Here is an 11,193-nt window from a genome sequence, read left to right as displayed (position 1 = left end):
CACAGTGGAGAAAGGCACATCATTAACCAGTGACTGGAAGCTGAAGCCAAATAACTTAATAAACAGCAGATCCTCTACCTCTCACTGTCTTCCGATCAAAATTCCAATTTTTCTGGAAAACATGTTTCAGCCAAATGCACATTATTGCATTCAAGAGTAACTGGATGAAACCCAACTGACTGCAACAGTCAGGGGTCAGAGCAGGAGATCTAATTGCTTCCTTTGGCTTTCAAGCCTCGGTCTACAAATACTCCTGGTTTTCAGTGCTTCAAAGGCATTTCAGTAGTACCATGCATGCTCAACATTAATATTAAAAGAGCTCTCAGCAAATCTGCATGAATTACAGTTGTATTTCCATGTAAGGGCTGGAGTGACACTGGAGCTTTCCTGTTGAGGCTTCTGTCACCAGCAGAGCCCATTAATGGAATTACAGCTACCTTGTACCCAGCTGAGGTGGTATTTCTGTAAACAAGCATTTACACAATCGAGTGCAGAACTTCACCCTTCAAGGCAGTACCTTTCTTCCTCTAGAAAGAATCCTGTCTGACCTGGAGTATGAAAAGGCTGATACAATGCATTGTATCAATCACAGGCACTACAGGTAAGAAAGGAAAACCAGCAGCATTGTAATAGCCACAAAGCCAGGAAAATCTGGTGTTCACATCAGCAGCATTGTTTGAGCCTGCCCCTGTTTATGCTCCTCATCTGCCCGGCACACCAGAATACTCACGGCAGTCTTGACAAGTCCAACATTTTTCAAGAATACATGCCAAGGTAAGGTACAACACACACGTTAAACACCCAGGCTCACAGAGTTGTGCTGTAGCATTGGCTGCTGTGGTATTTGTGGATTTCTAAAACAACAGGGGGTTGAAACGTTTCTATCCTGGTGAAGAATGAGCTAACTATGAATTCAGCAAGCAGAAGTTTGAAAAGGCTGGAATTGTCCTAAGCACGCCTGCAACCAAATCAATGCTCCACAGGAGAGAGACACAACCACCAAGTGACAGAGCATCACCTTAGAAAGAACCCAGGCATCACACACAGCCAGCGAGACACCAGGGAGGGCACTCACCCCTCCAACCTCCAGAGGACGAAGCTCCTGCCACCTCACGCTACACCCCGCTGTAAATATGTGTAAAAGTTTCTCTCCCGAAGCCCTGGCACTCGGATGTCCCGCCGAGCATCCCCAAGGTACCACCTCCCAGATGGGCACGGCAGCCAGGCGAGCCTGGCACTCCCCACCACCACCACCAGCATAGCCGAGCAAAACTTCTCCCACTCCAAGGAGCCCCACAAGGAGACACTTTGGCTGCCGTCGCTTTCCAGCCAACATTCCCGGGGCTCCACGCAAAGACAAAGCCACGCTTTAAACTTTCGCTCCTCGCCCCCGGAGCGGATCCTCTGCCGGGAGCCGGCACCTCTCGGGCTGGGATGTGCAGGGAAGCTCTTGGGAAGCTCTCAGACCCTGGGAGAGGCCTAGAGGGAAGGCAGGGAGGGAGGAGGTGCCCGCAGCCCCCTCCCCAGCGCCCAGCCCCGCTCCCCGACCCTTCCCCGCCGGCTCCCGGCGCACAATCGGAGCAGCAGCAAAGCACAGGGACGCACAGGGCGATGGATGAAAGGGAGGAAGCAGCCTCTAATGCGTGAAGAAAGGAGAATAATTTCAAACAATACAAAAAAAAATTACTTAAGATAACACGGAGCCAGGTTTCACCTCGAAGTGATGGCGGGTAAATAGATGAATAAGTGAAACAACACACCTTTGACCCTCTCTTTTCTTCCCCAAATATAATCCCCCTCTTCCCACAATACACACACCACAAAATGACCATTAATTCAAATCCATTCTTTACAGGAGGGGGGATTATCTCTGTGACCGACTCTGTCTCTTTCCCTCTCCCGGTCTTTCACTGCGCGAGAATTGAAATTGCATTAAGAAAAAAAAAAAAAAAAAAAAAAAAAAACCGGGGGGGGGGGGGGGGGGAAGGCAAGATTATTATATCTGGAGGGTGCGAAATGTGGGCACGGGGAGAGGGAGCCTGGGGGATGGGGAGGAGTAGAGAAAGGTGGCTAAGGAGAGAAGAAAGGAAAGGAGGACCAGGAAGCGCAGGGAAGGATGAGGGGAAGGCGAGATAAGGGGGAAGGAGGATAAGGAAAGAAGGATGAAAGGAAGGAGGTCGGGAGGAAGGATGAAAGGGAGGAAGGGATGAGGGGAAGAAAGGAGGATGCTTTGCCCTGGCCTCACCTCAGCTCGGTGGGTGGGGGTGGGAGAATCTCTCGCCGCCGCCGCCGCCGCCTCCTCCTCCGCCACCTCCTCCTCCTCCCCAGCAGCGCCGGTCACTGACGGGCCGGGTGTGCGGCGCGGCTCCCTCGCCCGGTCCCCGCCTCCCCGCTCGCCTCGCTCCCTCCTCCCGCCGCCGGCCCGAGCCGCGCTCGCTCGGCTCTGAGCGGAGCCGGGCGCTGCCGCCGCGGCCGCCCCGCCACAGCCACGGGGGGAGGAGGCGGCAGCGCGCCTGCGCCGCCGGGCGCTGCCGACGAGGGAGGGAGGGATGGACCCGCCGCTTTCCCGGCTCCGAGGCCGGCCGTGAGTATGGAGCGGGCACGGCTGCGGCAGGTGGGGGGCTGAGAGCGGGGCACGGGCGCTGCGGGAGCGGGGGCCGCGGCCCCGGTGCGGGCGGTGCGGAGCGGGAGGCGCAGGGGGGGCGGGAGGCACGGGAGGGATGGAGAGGCTGTTTACGAGAGCGGGCTGTGACAGCACGAGGGGAGTGGGCTCACGTTGAAATAGAGTACGTTTGGGTTAGGTAGTAGGAAGAAATCCCTCTGTATCAGGGCGGCGAGGCCCTGGCACAGGTTGCCCAGGGAAGCTGCGGTTGCTCCATCCCTTGAAGCGCCCAAGGCCGGGTTGGACGGGCTTGGAGCGAGCGGGGACTGTGGGAGGTGTCCCTGCCATGGCAGGGGGTGAAACGAGATGGGCTTCGGGATGCCCTTCCAGCCCAAAGCATGCCGTGGTTTGGGCTGGAAGGCAGTGCCGGCAGCGGGGGCTCTCCAGGCACAGCCGGGTGGCCCCGGGCCAGCGCCGGAGCTGTGGCGGCAGGGCTGGAGCGAGGAGCTGGGGCGTTCTCTGGGTGCGATCCTGCCATGGGCTGCCTCAGGCGCCTCGCAGGGGGAAGGAAGATCGGTGGGTTATGGATGTACCGTCAGGATTGATTGCTGGAGCCTCAGTTCTCCTGTTCAACTACAGAAGATCTGTGTATGTCCTTTCTTCCTTGGGTGTTCTGCAGCCCTACTAACAGGAGGGTGTAGCCAGGTGAGGGTCGGGCTCTGCTCCCAGGGAGTGAGCGACAGGATGACAGGTCACAGCCTTAAGCTGCTCCAGGGGACCTTCAGGTTGGACATTGGGAGGGATTTCTTCGCAGAAAGGATGATTAGACATTGGGATGGGCTGTCCAAGGAGCTGGTGGAGTCACCATCCCTGGAGGTGTTTGAGGAAAGACTGGACATGGCACTCGGTGGTGTTGGGTCGTTGGTTGGACTCGATAACCTTGGATGTCTTTTCCAACCTAACTGAATCTATGATTTGCTGGTTCTGTGCACCAAATACCAGGGTTTGGTCCTCTCTGCAAAGCCTTGCACTTTCATTTCCCCCTTATTTCAACCCTATTGCTCATCTTACCAACCTTATCTTTTCCTTTTTGCTACGCTGGCAGCACCTTCTCCAGCCTCTTTTGGACAGAACGTGCTGGCACCATCCTGCTCCAAACCCGTGAGCCCCAGTGGTGGAGGATCCCTGTGGAGCGTGGGTGTCACCAAGGGATTTTGCCGTTCCCATGCAGTGCGAATCCCGCTGCCGTGCTGTTGTTCCAGGCATCCTTTGCACCTCTTGTGGCATCCATCTGCTTCCCTGGCTTCTACAGAAACTCATAGGCAACAAGGAGGGGAGGGGGAGGAGTCCTCCTGTCCTTTTACCTTTGCTTGACAGTTTTAGGCTTGCAGAGGATCTTGCCAAAACATTTTCCCTGCCTCAGCCTGTATGGGAATGATGTTGGTGGTACAGGTGACTGATAGGCCTCAAGTAGAGGCAGCAGTTTCCAGTCTTTTTCTTCTCTCTTCCCATATCAAAATATAGTCAGGATCTATATTAATGTTTGCTGTGAATAAGTGAGGAGCAGAGCTGCATAGGAACCTTCTCTCAGGGATTGAAGCCGGGGGAAAAAAATTTCTTAGGCAAGAACTCATTTAAATATGAATTTAAATGTGACCAGATGCTGCATGGCACATACTTGGTGCAGCATAAGTGAGGAGCAGAGCTGCATAGGAACCTTCTCTCAGGGATTGAAGCCGTTCTTAGGCAAGAACTCATTTAAATATTAATTTAAATGTGACCAGATGCTTCATGACACATACTTGGTGCAGGCATGTAGCTGAAAGTAGTCACAGTCAGTAATGTACATAAATACTTTGAATTATTTTAATCTCACATTGTCAGGTGTGAACAGAGACCATGCTAGGCTGACCTTCCCTTTATGATGAGATGCAAATTCTTGGTGCAAGGCAAACTGGGGATTTAGTTTGTGCTTTAATAGGTGGCACCAAATTCCTTTTCTAGGTACTGTTATTGTCCTTCCCACCGTGTTAAATGGAGCTGTGTGATGTTAGGAAACTGTTACCTGCAGACCTTCTGTTTCTTGCCTATATTTTTGTAATCCAAATGTTTTGGATTAAAGGTTGTTTCAGGTAGGGACAGTACCTTCCTTTGGATCTGGCTGGTGTTTTGTGAATATTAATGGCAACAAGGAATGTTCCCAAACAGAACATGGTAAATTACCTACTGCTTTATCACCCTGCATTACTTTGCTAATTGAATGTCAGCTAAATGTTCCTCCAGGCATCTGACTGAAATAAGCATGAGCTATAGTGTACGTGTAAGACCACAAATAAGAAATAAGCATGATTATGAAAAATAGTATTTCTCCCCTTCACCATTAGCAAGGCTTCAAATGCATCTCTTGTAAATTTGAACCTAAGGACTCATTCAGCTGGTTTCGTATGTTTTTGTTTAAAGTGTGTCAATTTCAGAAATAAATGAGGTTACTTACCTAGTCCACATCACTTTTATGAGACAGAAGACATGGATTACTAGACTGTTGCTAAGAGGTCTCCCAGAATGCCATGAAGAAATCTGAAGATCTGGAAGAGCTATATGAACTTACTTTTTTCTCGGTCCTGAAGGAAGCTCTGTCATTTCTTTCTTTCCTTTAGATTATTAAGTGATTTTTTGAAATCACCCGTATTTTTATCACTGTCTCAAAGAAAAGGAAGAAAACTGAATTTGATACCACTGTTTACTAAAAACTGAGATAAGCTGCTAAGCTGCTGAGTGAGTGAATGTAGCTCACCCCAGCCAGGGGAGGCCAACTGACAGCTCCAAACAAATGCTTTTGACTCCATGAACTCTCTCACTGCCAACATCCAGCTACAGAGAGAGAAGAAACATCACCAAACCAGTGGAGATATTGGGCACTTGGACTAGCAAGACAGGCAAAAGGACTGTTCTGCTTAAGGGAAAAATGCATGGATGCTTTTTTTTGGTGGTTTTTTTTTTAGTTGTGTATCAACTGTGGAGCTGTGGATCCAGAACCCAGTTATTAAGTGGGTTTTGTGCATGATGAACCCTCTGACTGTGCACATTCACCTCCTATAGCTGGAGTAGCCTTTAGCTGTGGAAAAGGCCATCAGGGAAGGAGTGGGATCATTGATTGAACTCTGTAAGGACAGAGTGACCAACCAGAAGGAGGATGCACGGGAGAATTTGTGGTGTCTTGTGAGTTCTGGGGACAGTTCACAGGATTTACATGGCAGGATGAGCACTGAGGTTCTCTGAGTGCATTCTTCTTGGAAGAGCTCAAAGCTCCCTGGAATAACAAGGAAAGGAAATCAAAGGGGTTTAAGTTTCTCTGCTCAAGGAACTCTGCTTTGGTAATTGTGGGTTTACAGGCAGATTGTTTGTTCCAAGGGTATCACACAGCACATTTCAGCACACAGCAGTCTGGTTTTCAAATGTTAATCTATAGTTTGCTGATGCCCAGACAGATCTGAGCTTGACTTTCTAACTCATCTTTTGATTTTTTTTTCTTTAATAACAACATTAGAAAGGAGGAACCTTGAAATGATATAGTGTAGTATAAAGAATTTTCTTCTACCTACCATTAAAATCCAACAAATGCAGATTTTCTCCATAAGATTACAGGTGACATGTTCTCTGGCAAAGTTACTCTGATAGTGAAGACAACAGTCTAAAACTTTTATCTTTTCCAGCATGCTAGAAAAAATTATATTGAGGATAGACCTAAAATTAAACTGAACATGTTTATAAATATAATCACAATATTATTTTTTCACGCTAATTCTAGCTTTTTGTCTTTTTTTTTTTAATGTAACAATCATTTTATCTCGTTTTTCCCTCACAATTGGCTTACCTGGACATTTAGCTTTTGCTATAATATCTGTCATATAATTTATCTCTTTTTTCCTCTGTTTTCTTGTATTTTCCTTGCATCTAAGTACTGTACAATACCAGCTTCTTCAGTTGGACTAAATATTTGACATGTTTTCAGTCTTACAATGGCTTAGTCTGCTTCTTGAAGTATTACAAGCTGTGTTTTTATCTCTACATCTCATTCTTCTGAGAATACCACGGCAGGAATTTCCCTCCTTTGCCCAGCAAAAATTCTCAGCGTTGTGTCTGTGTACACACAAAAAAACCCTCCACACCTTTTACTTGTCTTTTCTGTTGTAGAACTTTCTTCTACACCGGGAGAAATCATTGCTGAAAACCATTTTGATTGTTTGCTTCAAGAACTTTCTTGAGTTCTTACATCTCCTATTATTATCTCAATACCTCTGTGTCTAAATGGGCTTTCTTCACCACCTGATCCTGAATGCCTGTTCCTATTTGTACAGCATTTGTGCTTTAGTGAAAAAGAAAATTTTGGAGAACAGGGAAACTAAGACTAGTGCGGGGTTTTAAGGAAAATAATCATTTAACTAATATCTAAGTGAGAGAAATTGAGGAGGATCTGTCTCACAGGCAACTCAGACTGAAAGCTGCAGGTGGAACTTTGAATACTTTAAGCTTCTTTTAGGCCCAGTGATGTTTAAAGACAAACCAACTTGTTTCTTTAATGTAGATAGTTGGCTACCTGTGCTGAAGGGAGTTCCCAAAAGATCTTTCAGTGCCTTTTATAATAAGACATTTCTTTTTGGACTTGACTGAGTGGACATAAATATCCAGGGACTGACTAACATCACTCTCTGTCCCTGAACACATGTGGGAATCTGTATTTCAGTTTGGGTGTGTCATTTTTGACACATTTACTTGAGCACTGTATTGCTCAAGTAAACGTGTCAAAAATATTTCCTGTAGTGAAGTATTTCCTTCTGTGCTGGGTGTTCCATGAGCAGCACAGTGAAGCCTTCCCATCCTGCAGGATACTTAAATTGGGTATTTTATGGAGAGTCACTTGCAAGGTGGACTATGACACAGTGGTCCCTGCCATGCCCTCTGCCACCCCTTGCTCTGGCTCAAAAGAACCTGCCAGGCAGAGCATCCAGGGACTTAGCCTGCCTCAGACCCCTGAAGAGACTTGCAGGCAAGCAGCAGATGTAGTTTGTTTGGAAAAAAACACAGGGGGTCTGTCTGTTAATGCCAGAGAGGATGGGGCAGATACCTTCACTGCTTTCAGAAAGCTGAATTTAAAAATTCAGAAGAAACACAGAGAATACACCTGCTGTTTGCTGCTGTTGGACTTAGATCAATGCCCACCATAGCAGGCTGTTAAAAGGCCTTTTCCTTAAATAGTTTCTTCTGAAAACCATAGGAACAGGCTTTAAATTTTGTTAAAATTTTCCTTTGAACTTCAGTTGATGCCACCAATTATCAGAGCAGGGGGTTGTGTGTTTGTGCAGATCATCTCTCACCTTTAATTGCAAGGACACGTTGCAGTAGCTTCATTAGGTCTCTGTATTTCCAAGGGAGATAGCGAAAGAAGGGTTTAGAAGTTTTGCATATATTCAGGGAATGTGGTATAATTCAGTTCAAATGCTAGAACTTCTTTTTCTCACATTTATAAAATTAATGTGTTTCTGTCTCAAAGACTGAAACTCAGGAAAATGCATCTTCTCTGCTCTTCTTCCATAACTGCCTTGACTTCTTTAAAGCTGCCTCCATTTCTCTTACCTCAAAGCTTTCTTAGTTGTACATATATCAGAAAAATAATCATTTTCTTTCCTACAAACCCCTTGTTCAGACAAGCAGCTCTTAGGCAGAGAGTTCTGTTTCCCACGTTGACCGCCACCTTCGAGCTGTTTGTCTCCCATCTGTTGTTTGTAAACACTTCATGCCTCGTGCTGCTGATGTTGTTAGCTCCTTGGAAAACAAGTTCTATTTTCTTATGTTTGCACACTGCATCAAAACAACAGGAAATCTGGCCTTGGCTGGGAAGCCCACGCAACGCCAGGATCGTTTTTTCTTGCTGGGGATCTCAATTAAGGAAACTTGTCAGAGGTAAACAGTGATGATGCAGGCTGTAATTCAGTGTGGTTCATCTGTGCACAGAATTTGTGTTCAGGGAGTCTTATCCAGGAGGGAGAGCAAGGAGAGGGAGACACCAGAGGAGGAGGGAACTGGGATGAGTGTGTGAGAGAAGGGACAGGAGGTGGCAGAGGAACGAGGCAGAAGGTGAGCAGATTAAGAGCTGCAGGATGTATTTTTGGCTCTTGCCTTTGCAGAACTAGTTAAAAGTTGTCTTCTGGAACCTCCCTGTCCCTAGAATCCCTTTGTTTTCCCAGCCAAAGAAAAGCATAGGGAGAAGAATTAATATCCAGATCTTAATGTAACTGTCACAAATTAAGATTGACCTTTAATTGTCAGTCTGAGGGGCAGAAGGGTTTCTGTGCTGCCATGGCTGCAAATCCAGTTCAGGAAGTATTCTGCTCTTGAAGAAAACAGCCAATGGACTTGCTTCACTTCAGGGAAGTTATTGCCCTCAAACCTTCTGATTTTTCCACTATTACATCTTGTGCTTTCTACATACAGGTGAGATGGAAAGCTGCCCAGTTATTGCTCATCACAGTGAAAATTGCTGGATTCATCAGTGTCCCAGTACTGTTCTTCAGTGTCCTGAGTATTGGGCTAAATTTTGATCCTTTCTCAGGCCTTATTATACAATCTCCTGTTGCCTTTATGAGATTTGTGGAGGACAGAACATGACAGGGATATATGTGACATATTATTTATATGTGACATAATATTGCATGTTGGTAGTCTAGAATAAGAAACTTGGGTTAAGAAACTTTTCTACCTGTATATAATTTCTGATTTGCTCTACGTTAATGATTCTCTGTGCTCAATCAAGGGTTAAAGCAGATGGTTGTGATATATAGTTTCCTAATGAGAAGAAATGCAATCAAATGTATTTGCTATCTTTTGAGCACAAAGCAGTGACCATGATTTGTTTTACTTACAATAATGTTTACAGGAATTATTTCCCATGTTTTAATGAATGTGAACTTTCTAATTCCTTTTTTTTTCTCTTGACAGAAGCCCAAGACAATGCATCCTTCCAGTAACTCCTGTAAAAGTGCACAAGAGACTTTGAACAAAAACATGGCCTGAAGAAAGTTAATGAAGTTGTTAATAGTCTGTGTCACAAATGAGAAGACTGTGGATGATTCTGGTTTTTTCCTTCAGGCCTTGATGAGTCATGAAAATTATAGAAAGCTAATTTTTCTAATGGAGCAGGTTCTGTAAGTAAAAGAGGAAAAATGAAGGAAAAAACTAAAATACAGACATTTGATGACAAGAGCTACTACTGGTGGTGACCAGTGTGTTGTAAGCTGGAATTTTCATGAATCTTAATGAACATTTTGACCTAATTTACAGAGTTTTCCTTGTTAATTAACTTTTTTAGAAAGGTCAAACCCTTTTTTCCATTAAAGGTCATGTACTTCAACTAAGAAATATTTTCTCATCTACAGAACAATACAGCAACATAAAATTCAGGTGTTTTTCGTTCTGAACATATTAATGGATCATGAGAAATATGCATGGAGTATTTCACACCCCTTTGCCCTGTCTTCATAAAATAACTCCTTTGTGTGTGTGTGTGTGTGTGAATGATTCCAGGGTTATGCAGTTATCCAGCAGCAGGCTCATCCACTGGAGCCTGGAGATGGAGGTAATTTCACACAGAAGGCAAATGACATTTCAAAAACCCACGTGGACCTGAGAATTGTGAGAGAAGTGTGAGAAGAATGCTCCTTATAAAACAAGGTTGCCATATTTAGATAAAAACCTTGTTTTCAGTATCAGAAATGCTGTGAACGTTTCAGTTGAATTATGCAGCTTTATTGCTTCTGAAAATGGTTGCACCTCTTGGTCAGTCAGGTCAAGTGGTACCTAAGGGCTCATGGGCCTTACATCAAGCACACCTAAAGCAGGAATGGCACTGCAGGAATATTGACATTTTCAAATCATTCTTCCTATTTGAATAACAGCTGAATGAACTGCCCCTTAAAAAACCCAAACAACCTAAAGAAAGAAAACAGAAAATGATTTTTCATTAAAATGGAATCTACTCAGAAATATTGAAAGGACACAGCAAACTAGAGTGGTCACAGGACTTGCAATAATGTGGGGGAAAAAAAACTACCAATATCCTAATTGGGGAATTTCTCTGACAGGAAGCTAGAATCCATTCCACTTCACTATTTCTTCATGCAAACTACATAAAATATTTTATAAAACCTGAGTGATTTCCATCACAGAATTTTGGCAATGCAAAGCAAAGAGCAAACAGAAAATGATTTTTCATTAAAATGGAATCTACTCAGAAATATTGAAAGGACACGGCAAACTAGAGTGGTCACAGGACTTGCAATAATGTGGGGGAAAAAGAAACTACCAATATCCTAATTGGGGAATTTCTCTGACAGGAAACTAGAATCCATTCCACTTCACTATTTCTTCATGCAAACTACATAAAATATTTTATAAAACCTGAGTGATTTCCATCACAGAATTTTGGCAATTCAAAGTAAAGAGCAAAAAAAAAAAACTGTCATTTTGCTATGACAATTTCTACAATTCTTTTAGCTTTGTTTTGTATTATAAATATATCAAAACAAAGCCATTTC

At 45.0% G+C, this 11,193-nt stretch overlaps 1 protein-coding gene across 1 annotated transcript; it reads left to right on the top strand.

The window, feature by feature from the left end:
* Window positions 1–1,171: 1,171 nt before the first annotated feature.
* On the top strand, window positions 1,172–10,842 carry LOC120509494 (formin-like protein 14). The gene is made up of 4 exons (XM_039724161.1): window positions 1,172–1,417; window positions 2,251–2,584; window positions 3,708–3,796; window positions 9,599–10,842. The coding sequence occupies exons 1-4, from the start codon at window positions 1,172–1,174 to the stop codon at window positions 9,671–9,673; spliced, it is 744 nt and encodes a 247-aa protein (XP_039580095.1). The 3' UTR covers window positions 9,674–10,842.
* Window positions 10,843–11,193: the final 351 nt, after the last annotated feature.

The sequence above is a fragment of the Passer montanus genome, unplaced genomic scaffold, assembly GCF_014805655.1.
Source record: "Passer montanus isolate IOZ18808 unplaced genomic scaffold, ASM1480565v1 scaffold109, whole genome shotgun sequence".
Lineage (NCBI taxonomy): Eukaryota > Metazoa > Chordata > Aves > Passeriformes > Passeridae > Passer > Passer montanus.
Note: the sequence above shows the minus strand (reverse complement) of the source record. Positions and strands in the feature narration are given on the sequence as shown.

Excerpts from the sequence above, each read along its gene's own strand:
- LOC120509494 (XM_039724161.1), top strand. The coding sequence starts at position 1,172 with ATGTCCCGCCGAGCATCCCCAAGGTACCACCTCCCAGATGGGCACGGC. Across the intron at positions 1,418-2,250 it reads GGATCCTCTGCCGGGAGCCG|CTCGGTGGGTGGGGGTGGGA; the intron begins GCACCTCTCGGG and ends GCCTCACCTCAG. Across the intron at positions 3,797-9,598 it reads GTGGAGGATCCCTGTGGAGC|AAGCCCAAGACAATGCATCC; the intron begins GTGGGTGTCACC and ends TTCTCTTGACAG.